This window comes from Agelaius phoeniceus, chromosome 18 (genome assembly GCF_051311805.1).
Source record: "Agelaius phoeniceus isolate bAgePho1 chromosome 18, bAgePho1.hap1, whole genome shotgun sequence".
Taxonomy (NCBI): Eukaryota; Metazoa; Chordata; class Aves; order Passeriformes; family Icteridae; genus Agelaius; species Agelaius phoeniceus.
This window is the reverse complement of record NC_135282.1, coordinates 14084970-14104494: the sequence shown is the minus strand read 5'-3', so window position 1 is coordinate 14104494 and position 19525 is coordinate 14084970. Positions and strand designations below refer to the sequence as shown.

At 47.3% G+C, this 19525-nt stretch overlaps 1 protein-coding gene across 4 annotated transcripts in view; it reads left to right on the top strand.

Moving 5' to 3' along the window:
* The window catches only part of AIFM3 (AIF family member 3), a 55884-nt gene that overhangs the window by 13266 nt on the left and 23093 nt on the right, over positions 1 to 19525 (top strand). For all 4 annotated transcript variants that reach the window (XM_054645637.2, XM_077187690.1, XM_054645636.2 and 1 more), the window contains exons 3-4: positions 4654 to 4867; positions 18562 to 18671. In XM_054645637.2, the coding sequence (XP_054501612.1) occupies positions 4654 to 4867; positions 18562 to 18671 (324 nt within the window). The remainder of the gene's footprint in view (positions 1 to 4653; positions 4868 to 18561; positions 18672 to 19525) is intronic.

The window sequence follows — 19525 nt, the reverse complement described above, 5'->3', positions numbered from 1 at the left end:
AGGGGATGCTATTGGCTGTGTGATCTGAGCTTGGCTCTGAGCTTGTCCCCAGCCTTGCTTGATAAGTCCTACCTCCTGGTTTTGGACTGTAGCATTTGCTGACAGAGCACCTGGGAGAGCAGAGCCAAGCACATTTTACATGGTGGTTTTGCCATTGGCTCTGTCATTTTTAACAGAATGATAGAATCATGGAAGGGTTTGGGCTGGATAGGTCTATAGAGACGAAGTAGTTTCAACCCCTTGCTGTGGGCAGGGACGCCTTCCACAAGACCATGTTGTTCCAAGCTCTGTCCAGCCTGGCCTTGGAAGGAGGGGAGAAGTGGTCCATAGAAACGGTTTGGAATCTCTTTGAGACCACCTGAAGTCACAGTCATTGGGGCTTGCAGTTGAGGTGGGGTGGGCAAGCCCAGGGGATGCCTGGAGAGTGCGGCTGTGGCAGGGCACAGTGAGCCCTAAGCATGTCCCATGGTGGTGGATTTACTCTGTGCTGGTTTTGGGAAAATAAACCCTGCTGGGGTAATCTGAGATTTTTGGCTGTGCCTGCTGGTCCCTCCAGCATCATGCCTTGATGCATTTCTGGTTTCCACTGCTCCCAAAGCTGTTGGCACCATACAGCCAGCAGCAGAGTGTTCCCTGCCCTCAGTGCTCCTCTGCCCTGTGCCTGCAGCCCTGAAGTGGCACACCCTGGGGCATTGCAGGGTTTTAGGGCTGGGGAAGGCAGACACACTGCTCTCCCCTTGCCAGCTCAGCTCCTCCATCCTTTATATCTAGGCATCTTCATCTTATTCAGACTCTCCTTGGCTCAAGTCAGCTCTTGGCTCGTGTCAAATCCCTCTTCCCATATTAGCTCAGTATTTTCCTGGTTTCTAGTATTTTAAGTATCGGGTACCTGGAAGTACAACCTTTCAATGGCCCAATATCCATAATTTAAATTTAGCCTCCAGAAGGGCTCTGAGCCGTACTGGGAACCCAGTCCTGTGATAAAGGAGTATTGGGGCATCCAATTGCCCTAATTTTTAAAAAATAATGCCTGTGACCCTGCACTGAAGCTCAGCCACCTGCCAGCACCCTGCTTTGGGATCAATGTCAACAGTTCCAGTCTCACATCTAAAGTACCTCTCCAAGAGCAAGCAGAGATTTCAACTAGTCCCACCAGGCTGTGAATAGTGATGGAGAAGGAATAAATTTACAGGAGATGTAATGGGATATTAAGCTTTGACTGCTTGCGTGAATGACACCAAGGCAAAGCACAAGAACATGGTGGCCACAAGAGAAAAACAACACCTGAGCCAGCAGTGATAAATGGTGTTGGGACATGGTTCCTGATTGTATGTGAAGAATGCCAGCAGTGCTCGACCTAAAGGCTGAAAACCTGGGAGAAAAAAAAATCTATCAACACTTATAGTCTTGTCAAGAACCTGTGTTTTAAATGATTCTATGACTCTGAGAAGCTGACTCAGGATTTTCGAGTAGTGAGAGCTTGCAGTGCTGAGGTATATGTAGATATGTGATATGAGCACTTGCTAATGCTCAGCTAGTTTCTCTGCTTTTTTTTCTATATTCTTATAAACTATTTCCAGCCCTGGCCTTCTGGTTCTTCATCTATGTAAGTGTGTATCTATAGAGATATCTTAAAAATGTGCATGAACTTATACAAACACCTACACACACATATGTATGTGTATAAGTGATGTTGGTGGCACAGGGCAAGCAGGCACACTTCTGTCTCTTTCTGTCATCTATATCTATGCCTATACATCTCTACATCTCTATTTATATTTTTATCTATATCATCTATATCTATACCTTTATGTCCATACCTATGTATCAATATCCATATTTATATCCCTATTTCTACCTATATTCCTGAGGAGTTGCCTACTGTCTAGATTTGTAATAACATGCCTAAAACGTTCCAAACAGTTTGCTGTCCCGGCCCTCTTCTAGCAGCTATAGGATATGACTGTCAAAGAGCTGGAACACACTGGCCCCAGCCCCTTACCAATTGGATTTGGTATTAAATTAAACTTGGGTTTATAAATATTTCATTTAAATGTCATTTTCCCTGATGGCAACTGAACCAGTTTGCTGGATCAGCTCAGGTGCTGCTTAGCCCTGGATTCCTGGAGGGATCGTCCCTTGGGAATGCAGGTTTCAGGCCAGAGGGACACTCCATGAGGGGCTGAGAGGCATGAGAAGGAGGAGGAGATGGGGGTAAAGAGGGTTCCTGAGACGCAAGTGGGATATGCCCCTCATAGAGGCAAGCAGTGAAGTGTGGGGCCCAAAATAGGGGAGGGAAGATTTTACAACTCTTTTTCTTTTCCTCTGGACATTTGTCCAGCAGTGTTGGTGGGTGCCAAGTGGGGATGGCTGAGTGCCAGAGACTTACTGCTTCCTGCATATGTTTTTCTAGCTGAGGAAGAAGGGGAAAGCTCAGAGCTACATTTCCATCTTCATCCCTGCAGGTTCATTTGCCTGTGAATCAGTGGGCACGCCATGTGCTCACCTGACCCAAATGTGCTCTGGAAAACAAAGTCCTGGGGCATCAGCCAAGTGAGAGATGGAAGTTGTTCCCTGCAGGTGAATTCACTGATATCCATGTCCCCCTCACCATTAGAGCTCAGAGCCACCAGCTTTGCCCAACCTTTGTCTCATCCTGCGACATGGTCTGGCTCTGCAGTCTGGCTGCAAGGATACACTGACACATTTTGTGCAGATTGACTGTGAAATTAAATGACATCAGCTTCCTGTTTCTTGGGCCAAAAGTATTTCACTGGGACTGGCATAAATGGGTATTCATTATATTTTCAAACTCTGTCCTGGAAAATCCATGTCTGCTTCTTCCAATGCCCTAGGAAAGAGGTGCTCATGGGGAGCAGCCTCTTCACTGGGTGCCTGCAGCAGCCTGGCTGCTTCTCTAGAGCTCCAGGAACAGATTTGCTCATAGCAATGTGGGGTTTTTAATTTATGGTGCAGGGCCTATTCATTTGCATTAACTCCTGCAGCTGCAAGAGCACAGCAGAAGGTGATGTTTTCTGTTGGTTCAGCATTCATACACAGAAAATCACTTTCCTGGATCTATCTGTCACTACCCTTGGTGAATCCTGTCCCGGTGAGCACAGGGATTTGGCACTTCGGCAAAAAGCCATGCATCCCTTGCCTTGCTGAGCAGGCACAAACAGCAGAAATGTGCAGGACTCCTGAGACAGCTGCCTGCCTCCAGGGCCTGAATGGCCATGGTCACCTGCTTTTCTCCCTTCCAAAATGAACAACCTTCTCCCTGACTTGTTCTTCCATTGTTCTCTCAATATTCTTGCAATAAAAGTTTTGGGACAACAGATCAGGCTGGGAAGACCCAGCATCCCTGTCATTCACAAGCCTTGCTGAAGGGCTTGTTTTTACCCTTCCTCTGCCTTTCCTTACCTGTTTAGTTTGGGAACTTCAACTTTTATCTTCTACAACAGATTTTCCTGTTCATGACATTTATAAGATGGGGGAAGCTCAATGATTTCCCATGTACTTGAGTCACTTCACCAGTCTCTGGCACTTTCCCCTGGTTTGCTATACAACTCCCAGGCATTTATTATTATATAAATGGCTTTAGCTTGATGAAGTCACTTGGAGATAAAGTGTTGTTTTCCACTTTGTTATGTGAGAGCTTATCAGTGGCTTCTGATGCTGCTGTGACCAGATTGCCCAGCCCAGGCATGGAGTGGAACATAGGGGTGTAGCTGGGTGGGCCTGTGGCAGGGGATGGGTAAGCACTGCCTTCAGGGAGCTCATATTAACACAGAATGACAGAATGACAGAATGATTTGGGCTGGAAGAGGTTTTAAAGCTCATCCAGTTCCACCCCCTGCCATAACCAGGGACACCTTCCACTGTCCCAGGTTGTTCCAAGCCCCGTCTAACCTGGCCTTGGACACTGCCAGGGATCCAGGGGCGGACACGACTTCTCTGCATGTCCTCACCTGGGTGGCCGAGGAGAGTGCCTTTGCTCCCTACAGTCCCTGCTCCCATGTGTACCTGGGTCTTCTGGTTTCCAGGATAGGGATGATTTATTGTCAGACCTGTTCACTGGTGCACACATGAGAAAAATGGACCATCCTTGCTTCTCTCACCTACAGTTGAAGAGTCACTCCACACTCAAAACCTCATGTAGAAATAATTTTTGATATTTCTAGTTCCTTAGTAATTGGTCTTCATCTAATGAAGCAGCTTTATGCACCATGCAGTGTTGGCTTTCTCTTTCAGTTAACGTTACCTACAAACAACTAAAGGGGTTTTTGAAGTCTGTCTGAGCCCCAGAGACCTTGGCATGCTTCATATGGAGCTGCCTGAAGCTGTTTTCCACTAAACAGGACAAGAACTGTAACTGAGAGGTTGTTTTGCTTTCAATAATAAGCATGTCTGCTTTCAAGAATATGTACTTTATGAATGCAAAGTGCCCGATGCAGAAAGAATGGAGGAATAATGGGCTCAGGTAATCAAGCCAAGGTTGATGTTAGATGTTTTATCTTCCAAGTCAAGCCAACAAAAAATATCTGTTTTGATGTCTGTTTCCAAGTTCAGGGAAAGAAGGAATGATAGAGCAGCAAAAAGCAGCAAAACCTCTGGCTTCATTTTAACAAAGGTTTTGGGTTATTCCTGCAGTTGAAGTGAAAATTGAAGTTGTGATACCTGAGAAGGAGAGAAGCAAGGAAGAGATGTCACCCAATGGGAAAGCCAGCCCTCTGATCTACAAAGTCAATGGGACTGCCCGGCACTACCACCTTGAGGAGCATCCAATTGCCAGCAACCCCTACCACAACCCAAAGGATATGGTAGAAGCATCTGTGTGCCATGTAAAGGACCTGGAGAATGGACAGTAAGTGCCCAAAGTTTTTGCAGATAAAACTTGAGAAACCTTCTAACCTAATCTGAATGCCCTGTCTTGTTCTTTAGGGTTGTTGGAGATGATAATTTAACTTGGTAAGTTTTTTTTAATCTTAAAAAAATACATCATGGACAAGTGACAACTGTTCTTACCAGAAGGTCTTCTGTTCCCTGCATGATCTGCACTGGGACTTGTCTCAGAAAGAGGTGATGTTCTGTAGCAGAATTTCTCAGAAGGCTCTTCTCAACTTGTATAAACCAACCTAGACATTTTAAAATAAATTTATAGCCTCAGTAACTTTACAAAACAGTAGGAGAAGCACATGGGTGGAGCTGATGGGGCAGGTCATGTGCTCCATCCTGTCTGCAGTGCCTGGCTCTTTCAGCTGAGCTCATCAATTTGCTCTTTCACTAAGGATGCAGATTTTCAGATTTTTTGTAAATGACAACACACTTCACCTGGGCACCCTGATTTAATATTCTGAAATCTAAAGAGTGCCTGTCCCAGTCACTGTGCTTTACAGGTGCCTTTTTTCTGGGGTAGAAGTGTAGGTTCCATTGACATCTCGGAAGGCTCTATCTGTATGTAAAAGAAAAATAGTTTGGAATAGCTTTTGTTGCAGTGAGGGAGCAATGTAAGGTGTGTGGGACACAGCAGGAGTCTGGCAGCTGTTTGCTTTAAATTGAAGTATTGCCTGTGATCCATGTACTTTGTGCTAAACTTAAGAAGTTTCATGGGCCATAAATTCATTTTCTTAGGTAAGTTCATCCAGAAATAAATTGGGTTTTCTTCATTGCAATGGGAATTAATGTATTATACCATTCTGCAGAAGGATGCACTGGACTCTGTTGGAGTCTTTTCTGGATTAAGTGGATTAAATCTTCACAAGATGTGGAGCAGTTGAGGTTGCTTGGCTTGTATCCTGGTTCCAACCAGGACAAGGTTAATTTTTGCAGTAGCCAGGAGGTGCATGGGCAGGACCCAGAGGTTATTCTATACAACCTCATCTCAGTGCCGGGGCAGGGGAAGAGAGTCTCTTGTGGGAAGAAGTGGTTCCTTCTGGTTGAGTAACTGTGGGGGACAGAGTGTGGTGCCCAGGATGCTGGGGTAATGCTGGTTCCAAGGCATTGGAAGGGATGGGAAGTGGGATGGTGAGCTCTGAGCTCTGGGTGAGCAATTTGGCATGTGACTAGCTCTCTCTTTTGTACACTTGTGTTATTAATATTCTGGCTGTTACTGTTGGTTTTCTTCTCTCATTGCTGATCCCAGTAAATTGTTATCTCAGCCTTGTTATCTTTGCCTTTTGTGACTCCCATTCTCCTCCAGCCACCCACAGGTAGGGCAGGGGGGAGGGAGGGTGAGCAGCAGCATGGTTTTGGTGGGAGCACTAAATTGGGGAATTCCATTCCTAAACAACAGCAGCCTTATTTAATACCCAGCATAGGATGGGAAGGCTTGAGGTATCAACAGATCTGCCCAGAGAGGGTAGGAAACAAAATTTGATCTAAGCATTTGTTGTATTAGGTGCAGAGCAACTGGCTGCAACATTGCTTGGTCTGTTCACGTGGGCGCGGTACCTCACTCTGTCTGTATTTTCATATATACTCTCTGTGCCCAGCACAGTGCTCCTTTTGAGAGCAGGGCGAGGGATCAGGATCATTCTGTTGGTGCACTGTGGGATATTGGTTTATGACATGATAACACAAAGGACAATGAGGGCTGTTTGGGATGTGTATTCAGGGTTGACCTCCTGCCTTGTCCTCGGGTGCTGCCTCTGAGACTCCATTAATAATCATACCCAGTCTCTGGGGACCACTGGGGACAAAGATCTTCCCCAGGTTTCACCACCTTTTCTTCCTTCAAGCCTGTGACAACAGCTTTTGAGGGTTTTGAATTTCCCTTGTATGTTAAGGAAAGCCTGTTCTTGTTGCTAAGTCTTCCAGGTCTCCTCAGTGCAGTCCACACCATGTTTAGAGTTACAAAAGAGATTTTTAGGAAGGTCATTTCGAGATCTCCCCCAGGGGTGGATAGTCAAGAGTGGCATGTAATGTGGCAGAAACAGGACTGTTTTGCTCCAGTGGTTTGGAAGTTCAGCCCTGAACAATTACAAAATCCCAATAAAGTGGGAGAATATTTGAAAGAAAAATGCTGTGGCAATTCCAGAGAGGTGCGAAGTTATGCAATGTGTTGGGCCCTGGCCACTGTTTATCAGACAGTGCTCCATACTAGACAGCACTCTCAGGGAGAAAAGGAGCAAGGAAGAGCAAGAGGCACCATGGGTACTCCAACTGCAGCTGAAGCGCAGGAACAGCCCATGCTGGGAGCACTCAGCCCTATATGGAAGAAGACATCCAAGGCAAAATCTGTCCACTTAGTGAGCGATGAAGAGGAAGCAGGGCCCTCACAACAGGGGAAGAGGCAGGGCCAGAGACAATCACCCAATCCCTGTCCCTGTGTGAGTTGTAGGATATCCAAAAAGACAGGATATCAGGAGTCAGGAGAGCCCCTGGCGACATGACTGCTCCGGTGCTGGGATATCACGGTCCATGATATGGAACTAGGTGGTAGTGAAACCAAGGAACTGGGATCCCTGTCCTGGGATGTAGGCACTGACAAGGTGTTGGGGGTTAGGATGTTGGGATGTTTTTTGAGTTTTTTTTCTCCTCACAGAATTTAGTCCCATAAATTGATAGGAAACAAGAACGACTGGGTAAAAGAAGTGACCAAGCTTGGGGAGGAGGGCATCTGGCTTCACGCCTCTTATCTGAGGTATCTCTTACAGGGGCAGAGATACCGAGAAAATTGGGCTGGTAAAAGATGGAGCTTTAAAAGCTCTAAGAGATGGGGCAGCTGCTAGTTCTCTCTCCGTCTCTCTCTCTCTGCTTGGAGAGGTTGGAGCTGCTGCTTCTGGGAAGGAATTCACTGCCACTGCTGGAGCCCAAGCCAGTCCTTCTTCTTCTACTGTGGGGTTAGCCTTTTGCTTGGGATAGCAGGCACTGAACCGGGACTTTATTAACACCTACCTCACTAAAAAAGGGTTTTCACCATCTGCTCGAGAGCCAGGCTGCCACGGCCTCACTCTCACCATTCTTTTGCCACTGCTCCGAGTTTTCACTGCACTGTAGCCCTGCACCCCCTCCCTGCTGGGACGCCCCACCGTTCCAGCTACAGCTGCAGAGTTCAGTACATGTTGTGTGCTCCCTGGGGATGTTTTTGCTCACTCCTGCCGTTCCCTTTGCTCGTCCCAGAGTCCTGCCGGGGCCCCGGCAGCGGCCGCCCCATCCCCTGTCCCTTCCCGTCCCAGCCACAGCGCCCCCTGCAGGCGCGGGGGAATCATCGCCCCTGCCCTGCCCGGAGCCAGCAGCGCCCCTGCCGGCTGTGCCCGGAACTGCACCAGAGGGGAAACGGCTGGGACTGAGTCTCTGGCTCTGGGTGTTGGTAATGTCGCAGTTGTTGTCTGTTTGCCTTGGTATGCATTCTAGGAAAGAGCTGCTATTCCTTTTCCCAAATCTTTGCCCGAAAGCCCCTTAATAATTTGGAGGGAAGGGGGTAATATATTGTATTTCAATGGAGGCTCCTGCCTTCCTTAGCAGACCTGTCTTTCAAACCAAAACACAAGGGAATTGGGAAGAAGACGGAAACTATCACCTCTGGAGGTGGCTCGTGTCAAGTGTGAGGGAAAGGTATTCTCTCAAAGGTGTCAGATTCCAATGAATGTAGCCTAAAAAACACCAGCTTTGTTCCCACCAGCCAACAAGAAGACACAGGCTTTCCCAGGAGCTATGGGTTTTTGGAGGGTGCATATTCCAGAGTACAGTCAGATTGTCAGCCCTCTCTATCATGTGACACAGGAGAAGAATTATTTACAGGGAGGTCTTGAAGAACAAGGAGCCTTGAAACAAATTAAACAGGAGATTGTTGATTCAGTAGTCCTTAAGCCAGTCAGGACAGGACAGGGTGACAAAAATGTGCTCTACACCACAGCCAGGAAGAATGGTCCTTCTGGAGCCCCTGGCAGAAGGTACCTGGGAGACTTGAGGACAATCCCTGTGGTTCTGAAGCCAGGTACGCAGAGGATCTGAGGCCTGTTACACCCCAAATGAAAAAGAGATACTTGCAGTTTGTTAAGAGGTTTGATCTGCTTCAGAAGTGATTAGCACAGAAGCACAGCTTCTTCTGGCACCCCAACTATCAGTGCTGGGCTGGGTGTTCAAAGAGAAAGTCTCTGCCATACATCATGCCATTGATGTTACCTGGAGTAAGTAGATTGGTCTGATCAACAGTGGTCTTGGATGGGAAACCCCAGTAGTCCTGGGATCTTAGAAATCATAACAAACTGACCCTAAGGTGAAAATTTCAGACTGTCATCAGAAGAGGGGGAGGAGAAGGTGACATGTGCTGAGGAGGCCCTGCCCGTATAATCAGCTACCTGAAAATGAAAAGCAGTGTGCTCTCTTCACTGACAGTTCCTGCCTTGTTGCAGGGATGCATTGAACATGGGAAGGTGCTGTTTGGGGCCCTACACAGCGAGTGGCACAAGGTATTGAGGGACAAGGTGGATCAAGTCAGGTTGCAAAGTTGAAAGCTTTTCAGCTTGCTTTAGATATTGCTCAGTGAGAGAAATGGCCAACACTACCTCTACAATGACTTCGGGATAGTAGCAAATGTTCTGTGGGGCTGGCTGGAACGATGGAAAAAGACAAACTAGCAGCACAGAGAGAAACCCTTCTGGGATGCTGAATTGTGGTGAGACATCGGTGCCTGGGCAAAGGAGTTGGCTGTCAAAGTCCGTCATGTGCATGCACATGTCCATGAGAGTCTGGCACTGAGGAGTGTCACAACAATGGACAGGTGGATTGAGCTGCCAAGATTAAAGCGTCTCAGGTAGGTCTGGGCTAGCATCATAAGGGTGAATTATTTCTGGCTCAGTAGGCCCATAATACCTCAGGCCATCAAGGAAGAGATGCAACATGGCCTCATGATTAAGGGGTGGACTTAAATAAGGACACTATATCCTGGGTAATCCATGATTGTGAAAAGTGTGCTGTGATCAAGAAGGCCAAGTGGGTAAAGCTCCTGTGGTTGTTGATGTAAGTATGGGGAGGCCTGGCAGATTGATTGTATCAACCTGCTGCGAGCTCACTGCCAAGGCAAGCATTATGTGCTGACAATGGTAGGAGGCATGACTGGGTGGCTGGAGACATACCCCATGCTTTACACCACTGCCTGGAACACCATTTGGACCCTTGGAAAACAAATCCTGTGGCAACACAGCAGCACTGAAAGAATTGAGTCAGACAATGGGACTAATTTCAAAAATATCCCTATAAACACCTGGGCTCTGTAAAAAGTTTGGAGGAACTGGGCTTATTAACACTGACCAAGGTGTTATACCTTACAAACACAAGGTATTGAGCAGGTATACCATATTCCCTGTCATGCACCAGCCCCTGGGAAACTGGAATGGTGCAATGCACTGTTAGAAACTACACTGAAATCAGTGGGTAGTGGGACCTTCAAACACTGGAATCCATGTTTAGTGATGGCCACATTGTCAGTTAATGCCAGAGGGTCCACCAATCAAGCTGGCCCTGCCTAGTGAAAACCTCTATGTACTGTAGAAGGGCATAAAGTCCCCGTGGTGCATGTGAAGAAAGAATATGTTAAGGAAGTAAGTTTGGATCCATTCAACCTCAAGCAAAGACAAACCCATCTGTGGGATGTTTTTTGCTCAAGAATGTGGGTGCTTTTGGTGGGTGATGCAGAGGGTCAGAGAAATAAAATGTATCCTGCAAGAAGATTTGACATGCAGAGGTGCGGGTGACCTACTGCCACCTGTGCAGGTGAGCAGTGGCAGCAGGGTTGGAGGGGAGCAGGGCCGAGCACAGGCAGAAACTGGAATTACCTTGATGGTGGAGTGAAGAAAAAGGGGGAAACTGTCTTGGGAAATACTGGTTGCACAGGTAGGGTTCTGTTCCAGGGTCAAGATGCAGCCTTACCTGGTCTATGGAAGGTGTCCCTGCCCATGGCAGGGGGTAGAATGAGAGGGTCTTTAAGGTCCTTTCCCACACAAACCACCCTATGATTCTGTGAATATCTAGATTGACTGGGGAGCAGGGAGTATGATAGATGAAACGATTAGGAGAGCTCTTCTGGCTGCAGGGAAGGTGAGGAAGAGCTCGCTGCAGCCTGTGAGAACATACTTGGCTGCAGGTGGCCATAGCAGGGAGCTTTAGCTCCTCAGCTAAAGCCAGGGCTAGGAGCTGTCACTGGTCTAGGAGCCGGTCCCATATTCATCAGCTGCTGCAGCATGCTATGAGCGTGACAGCAGATGTGCCAACACCAGATATTTTGGGTTGAGAATAAGGTGTTCTCTAGCAGGCTGGGTCCAAGTCAAGATAGGAGTGCTGTGAGACAGTCCCACAGCTCATGTAAGCAATAAGCCAAGCTGAAGGAGTCCCCTTGTGCTGGTACCCAGAGTGATTTTCTGGGATGATTCTCCCAAGGAGTGTGCTGGGCAGGGGTGTGCATGGGCATTGCATCAGCGCAGGGTGCTGGCATGAGGCTTCGGGCACCACTGCCTTGCATTAGTGGAGTCTACAAGCACAGAGTATGCTTTCTGCCCAACCTTTATGTCTTTCTGCTACCAGGACAGTCTCATCAGAACTGAGATGCGGAAAGATACTGGAGGATAAACTAGTGTTACTGTACCCATCCAGCCTCCCAGCAGGTTAACTGGACAGAAAACAGCCCCTCGGTGCTCTCACAGCTCTCAAGCAAAGGACCTTTCCAGGCCAGAACTGAGATTTAGCTGTGCTTCCAGAGTGGGGAGTGGGGTGGGACAACAGGACAAATTCCCAACTGAGTAAACAGCTCAGCGGGGTGCAGGGCAGTGTAAATCACTCTCTGGATTACTCTGGAGTGAGTGCAGGATGGGAGCCTTGCAGGTGGCTGTGTGCTGGCTTGAAGACACCCGGTCTTGTTTTTGACTCTCTCAGTTCACACAGCTCCTTGGGTAAGCTGTAAATTCTTTAGCTTATCGTATCTTCCCAGGGAGTTATGGTTGCCATTGAACAGGTTTTATCAGCTGAGGAATGCAGCAGGACTTGTACTGCTCCCTTCCCCTTGTACAGAGGGAAGAGCTCCGAGTGCCGAGTCTCCTACTCGGGGAGGGAGCAGAGCTGCGTCTCTGAGGAGCCAGGTGGCCAAATTAATGGGACAAAGGGCAGGAGTGGTGGACTCTGCTGGTTTTCACCCAAGGTGACAAGGAAATTAGGGAATTGAGCATTTGTCATTGGACAGTTGATGCAGGTGAAGCACTTGCCCAGAGTCTGGCTTGTCTGGGTTTAAGGGTGGAACAGAAGTGTTGGTGAGCTGAGCCCTGTTCTGACCTCCATGGCTTCAAAGCAGAGTGGGGCAAGTGTCTATGTAGCTTGAGGGCAAATAACGGGATTGAGTTGGGATGTTGTCTGAGAAGGAGTGAGCACACAAAGTCTGTCCTATTCTTCTGAGACCCTGGAACCTGGTGTGCATGAATAGCATTCTGGAATCACACATGGCCAGTGACTTCCTTGAGCAAGTGGGGTTTGCTATGGTCATGGTGATGTGTTTGGCACCCCAAAGGCAATGTGTTGGGATAGCTGTAGAGATGGTCCTCTTCATGCAGTGGTAGCAACCAGATTTCCAGATTAACATCAAGCTGTGTAGGGATAGGCTTTCTGGCTGGAAGAGGGGAAGTCTCCAGGGACCAGCAGCTCTGTGCTCCCTGTCCAGCTCTGTACAAAATGAGGGCTGTCTCCTCAGCTCTTACTTTCCTCCATGGCTAGCTGGAAGACTCTGCTCTGGGAAGCAGCTGCTGATAGTTGCATTGGAAAGAGGTTCAGTGCCTCAGGCAGACCATGGATTGCACAGAGTGTGTTGGGACTATTGGTTGGAAAGGGAGCATCTGAGAGCTGAGAAGAGACAGGATGTGCTGAGAGCAAGGTCTGGCAGAGCTGGTGGAGGCACACTGAGAGGGCAGAGAGTAAAGATCTGCTCAGTGCAGAGCAACATCAGCGTCACTCAGCAACACTTGGACACTGTTCTGCAAAGCTGTGGAAATGTCTCTGGCCAAGGTCTGGGCAGGTGGAGGAGTGGAGACCTCGGTGCTGGAGCCTTCTGCACCCCAGTCTCCAGCCTGCAGAGAGGATCAATGAGCAGCTTCCTGGGAATGATAGATGGTTGAAAGACTTGTGCTCCTGTAGGTAGTGCCACTGACCAGTGACACATGGCCACCAACACAGTCTGCAGGCCATGGGAACTCTGGCAAATGTAAGCACGAGTTGAAGCTGCAGTGCAGAGCCTGTGCCCTGCCAGTCTGCAGCAGGCAGAGGCAGAATTTCTGGGCACCATGGAGGAGGCACAACATCCCTACATCCCTGAGAGATGCTGTGGACAAATTCACCTGCATGTGGATGCTGTAGAGGTGTGTATTGCTCAGTTTATTCCTGCTGGAACAGAAGGCTATGGAGCCTTGGACAACCCAGAGGTGGTAGAAAGGATTTTGTAAAATGCTGCTTTTCAGTGCTAGTGGCATCATCAATCACTCATTCAGGAGAGGGGTGTGTTCAGTAGCTCTTTCTGGCTTGCATCAAGGTGCATGATCAACAAAGAGATGGTTTGGCCAGGATGGGGCTGAATCTCAAGGAGAGATGTGTGGCCCAGTGAGGTGAAAAACTGCCAAGCTCCATGTTGTAAACAATTCCTGCTGTGCTAATCACGCTTTAATCCAGGGTACCGCACCATGGAATCATTGAATCAGAATGGTTGGGGTTGGAAGGGACTGTTAAAGGCCATCTGGTCTAACCCTCTGCTGTGGGCAGGGGCACCTTCCACTAGATAAGATTGCTCAGAGCCCCATCCATAGAATCACAGAATATCCTGAGTTGAAAGGGTATCAGAAGGATCATCCAGTCCAACTCACAGCCGTGCACAGGACACCCCAACAATCCCACCCTAGGCATCCCTGGCAGTGCTGTCCAAGGGCTCCTGGAGTTCTGGCAGCCTTGAGGCTGTGCCTGTTCCCTGGGGAGCCTGGGCAGTGCCAGCACCCTCTGGGGGAAGAACCTTTCCCTAATGTCCAGCCTGACCCTCTCCTAGCACAGGTTCATGATGTTCCTTCATAACTGCTCTCTACTTCCATTTACCATCAAAGTGTTTGTCTGAGGCATTGGTGAACCAGACGTCTTTAACTTCAGAGTATGATGTAACTGCAGGATCACCAAGTATAGCACTAAGCTTTAGTAGCTGTTGCAAAGCCAGCATATCTAGGATCATGGCTGTCTGTAATTGTGCAGGTTTTGTTGGCCCTTCAGTTATATCCATTAGACCTGTGACTCCTGAGACATGTACACAGCATTCATGCACTCTTGGTCTTTGTGCAATCCCACCTCGTGGAGCATAGCCCTTCTTAATCCTGGCTAACAGATTAAAGGGTCTTTGGATTTGCATAGATTGGTGCTGTTGAATTTTTTCTACTTGTTTAAGAGCTCAGAAATAATAATCTCTTTTCCCAGTCAGAGTATATCTCTTCTCAGGATCTTTTAATGCTGCAGAACTGGGCCCTAATGGTTGTTTAGGTCTGTGTGGGCCTTGGTAGAACATGTTACAGTAAGTCCCATGTTCAGCAAAATCCCGTTCAGCTCTTATAGGATCATTGGAATGAACTGCTCCAAGTGATGACTATATTTTTAACTCTTCTATTAGCATTTGTAACTAACTTTTCTGACTATCAAGCCACCCCTAAGTCTGGCTTTTGCTCATTAATGCATACAATAGTCTTTTCTATAGAAAATCCAGGAATATGATTTCTCCAGTATCCTGAAATGGAACCATGAAGAACATGTCTTTTACATCTAGAACTGCTGTCCATTTGTGTGGAGCTGCTTGCAGGGTGGCACTGAGACTGGCAGTGTTTGGGATGAGTCTTCCCGTGTTGGCATTCAGCCACCGATAATCAATCGTTAAGCACCAGTTCATGTCTGGTTTCCTCACTGGCCAAACAGGAGAATTATAGGGGATATGTGTCCTAAATATAATACCCTTTGTTCTAAATTTTTAATAGATTCATTTTCTATTTTTTTCAGAAAAATTATTATATGCAGTTTTTGTGGGTCCGGATGACCGAACATTCCTGTTGTGCAATTGCCAAATTTCTTTTGAGAGCACCATATCCTAAAATGTTTTCTTCATGATTTGTAATTGCAAATGTGTGTGAGGTCATTTGTTTTTCCCCAGCTAGCCATAAACAGACTTTGACAGTGGAATATATAATACTTTGTCCTTTGAATACTGTTAGATGGACTCTCCTTATTTAAAACTTAAATTTATTTTTTCAGCATCTGTGGGGGTGCTTGGAGATATTTGGGCTCCTGTAGTAAGTTAAAAATTCAAATGTTGTTTTCTAGGTCCTACTGGTAAGTAGATATGGGGCCCATCCTTATCAGATCATTGATAGGTCGTAATGAGCTGGGTGAGAAGGCCCAAAGTTCACCCAGAGCTTAGTATTTTTTTCCTTTTGTGTTTCTGTTAACTTAAAAGAACTGAGGGGGGTTTCCTGTGGAGGCTTTCCATTACTTGTGTCCTCCCCATCCTTCACCACTTTGACTAAGTCTGCTATCCTGCATTGGACTGTCCCCTGAGGGCATCACAGGGGACTCCTAAGATCACTGCCATCCTCATCCACACCTCCTTTTGCTCTTCCCAGAAGTAAGCAGAGTTTTGATCTTTTGTTTCTCTCAAGTAGGGTATGTTTAAAAGTCCTCACCCAGCATTCTGGAGGTATCTGCATTTAAGTTTTTAGACTCCTCTCAATAGCCTGAGTTTGCTCTCCAGAATGGCTTTCTTAGCCCGTTTTCCTTGTCTGGTTCCCAAGCCATGCAAGAATTTTGCCGGCTTGTATTATGTGGGGATAATCACCTTCATTATGCATTACATCTCTTCTAATTTCATCTCATCGCCCCACTAAATAAATTTTTATCATTGCAGGGGCATCTCTCAATGGAAGTCTTAATTAGGAGCCACCTCTGTGGAGATTGGGGTGTTTCTGTTTTCACATAAAAGCTGCCTTTGTAACAGCAGCAGAGATTTCATTAGATGACTGTGTGGGTAGGGAAGCTGTGTCTCCTCTTCTCATAACATTTATTGCTCCTGCCCAATATGCAGCCTCACTGGTTATTGAATAGGGTTGATTGGCAAGCTCAGGTCCAAGATTTAATAAGACTTCTGGCCCCCAGTATCCCTTAGCTTGAGTTCCATTCAGCAATATTCTAGCTTTTCCAGAGACTCACTCTCCACAAATACTTGGTTTCTGACTCCCCTGATTTTCTTCCATATTTTTCCTGTAGATTTGCAGGGGGTCCCAGGCCATAAGTTCTGTCCATGTTCCTCCTCTGACCTTCTTGGGGTTGTTTGGACACTTTGGTCTTAATTATGTGTTCCATTTTAAAATCTGGAACCTCTTCCTCTCTCGGAGGTGAACATTGAATTATTTCACCAGAGTTCCATTCTCTTTCATCAGCATTTTCATCAGGGCTTTCCCAAAAATCACCATCCCAATCCTCAGGTAATACTATTAATTTTCACATTTTTTCAGCACTGGGGACTTTTATAATATCAGTTCTAATTTTTCTTCCAAGGCTTTTGTCTTTTCCTGGAATTCTTTTAGCTGTTTCTTTAATTGGTCATTTTGATAACTGTAAAGACAGTTGTACATATTTTCTTTTATTTCCTCTTTCAGATTATTAGTTTCTTTTATTTCTTTTATTAGCTCCATTGCCATGCAGCCTTTAAGCATAATCTCACTACATGACACATGACACCTCTTCCTTTTTAATCTTCCACTGATCCCTTTTTTATTTGATTCTCTTGTATCCTTTCCCACTCATACCAATTGTTCACTGACCAAGGATTATCAGTGTCAATGTGTGTCCTCTGCTGCCATAAATATTCTGTTAAGCCTTTTGTCTCTTTCCCAAAATTATTTGCCATCCTGCTGGCTATGTCAATTTGTCACGGGTGGAGTGGGAATTTCAGACAAAGTTTGTGAGAGAAGCTATTGTTGAGTCAGGAGGTACAGAAAGGACTCCCTACCTTTGTAAACTCCTTCTCTAAGAGAAGCCTTGGTGTGGCTGGATCCAATCCTAACCCTCATTGCCAACAGTTTAAGTCTAAGGAATTACGAAGGTGCGACTGAACCTTTGTACAACTTTTTCCTGCAGGGATAGGGATGGCAAACCAGATATATTTGTATAAAAAGAAATTATTTATTATGATAAATGATTAGACAAAAAGATCTTAATCTTATGTACTATACAGGATAAAAGCTAAAACTAATAGTAGAGTAGAACAGAGTATATGAAAGTAATTTTATTAAAGCTGGAAAACCCCATGATTATGAAATAGAGATTGATGTCACTCACCCAGACCAACGAGCGTGGGCAAATCTCCTTTGCTCACTCTTGAGGAGTGACCTTGAAGGGTGTCCCCACCCCAGGGAGGAATCTCCACACACACTCCAAGAAGGGATATGTTAGAAGAACCTGCTATTTGTAAGGGGCAGGACTTTTAGAGTAAAAAGTGATTGTCAGTCAGATATCTGCAGGCCAGCTGTTCCAGCTTAGCATTTTTAGGTAAGGATAATTTACCGTATCTGCCCCATCTTCCTCTTGCTATCAGAATGTTTAACTTTGGGGTTGATGAGTCAGACTGGATTTAGCATAATTCAAGACCAAAAGCAGTGTGACACCCCCTCTCAGTTCACCACTGACAGCTTTGCAAAACTGGGTGTTGTTTGATTTGTCTTACCCTATTCCAGGCAGAGCATCCTGCTACTCACATTATAAAAGCTTCTTTCTTATATGTAGTCTAAACTGATCCCTTTTTATTTAAGAATGTTCCTCCTTGTTCTGTGAGCAACTGTGAGATTTCAAAGAGAACCTGAACCCCTCCATAGGAATGGCTTGAAGGTTTGCTGGCTCCTCTGCAGAGCAGAGCTGAACCCAGCAGAGCTGGGGCCAGGAACGTGGTGCTGGTAGGAGGTCACTGTGTGAGCTCCACTCTGCAAAAGCAGCTGAGGAGAACATCAAGAAGGTCACATACAGATGTCTGCTGTCCTGAGGGATTTATCAGGAAAAGTGACCCTGGGACTGGCCAGGACCAGAGCAAAAACCCTGAGGTGTGGGAGGTAGACCCCAAAGTTCAGAGTCACCTCTCCTTGTTTTCAGCTCTGGGAGATACTGTGTTTGGTTTGAAAAACAAACACAAGCCTGGCAGGGGCCTGCTGAGCTGCTGGGCCAGGAGGGGAGCTGATGTCACAGTAAAACCAGTTTGGTTTCTTGCTGACACTACCAGCTCCCCCAGCAGGTGGGGAGGTGTTTTGAGCTGCCTCTTGGCACAATGATGGACAAATTAGATGCTGCCACTGAATGGCCCAGCTTGGATGTGCCCCAGTCTGTTCAGCAGAGCCACCTCCAAAGCTGGCTTGGTGACAAGGAATGACCTATATCTGTAATCACCTGAAGCCAGTAATGAGCAGGTTGAAGGAAGAGGGGAGCCTGGTGGGACTAGGGCTGGATTGTAGGGTGGAGTGGTGGCATCAGCTGTGAGGGGGATGCTCTGCCATCTGTTTCCATATTCCTCCTGTCCAGGATGCGGGAAGTGGACCTGGGCTGCGGGAAGGCTCTGCTCATCAAGGAGAGCGGGGAGTTCCACGCCGTGGGACACAAGTGTCCCCACTATGGGGCTCCTCTGGTCAAAGGTCAGTCTGCATCATGTCCTGGAGAGCAACCAAGGGCATCACAGGACAAAGGACAGCCCCCTGGCTGTGCTGCCCAGCATGCAGCAGCGCTGCACTGCACACTCAGCATCACCAGGGCATCTTCTGGCTGGGGAAGGCATGGGAACAAGCTGGAGTTACACAAAACTCCCCAGAGCACTTTGCCAGCTCTGGTTTGCATCTGCCACTGCTGATCACAGGGCTGGGGCTTCTTCTCGTTGAGGGGAAAGAGGACACTCTTTGGGCTGATGGGATCCTTTCAGTAGCAAAAAGAGCATTGCTCATGTTATTGACTGAAGTGGGATGAAGTGGAATGGTTTCCCATCTTGGCATCTAAAAATATGCATTCTGGCACTTTCTCAGCACAGGCTTCAGGCAGGTCTCTGCCCCGAGCCTAAGCAATGGCAGCAGTCTGTGTACTGACATACATCACCAAAACTGGGGGTGGGAGGGCACTTTGCTAGAGGTGTGATCCTGGGGAAGACACTGAGTGTCTTCTGGGCATTGCTGGCCCAGCAGCTGTGCTGGGTGTAGCAGCCATGCTCTCAGCCCCCTCACCCTGGGATGAGCCTCTTGCTAAGCAGGGCAGAGGAGCCCCACGCTGCCCTGGAGGTGAGAGCTCACCACCCTTTCAGAGACTTGTGGTGCATTCCTCAGACTGGCTGTCACACAGGGATCTCTCTGGGGATTTGCTGCAGCTGTAGGTGCAAGGGGGCTGCCCCTGTGCCCCACCCATGGTGGTGATGTGTCACTGCTGTGCCTCAGCAAGCAGAGACACAAGCTCAGGACCAGTCCATGGCCACATGGTGGCCTATTCCCTGCCCTGGCACTGTAGC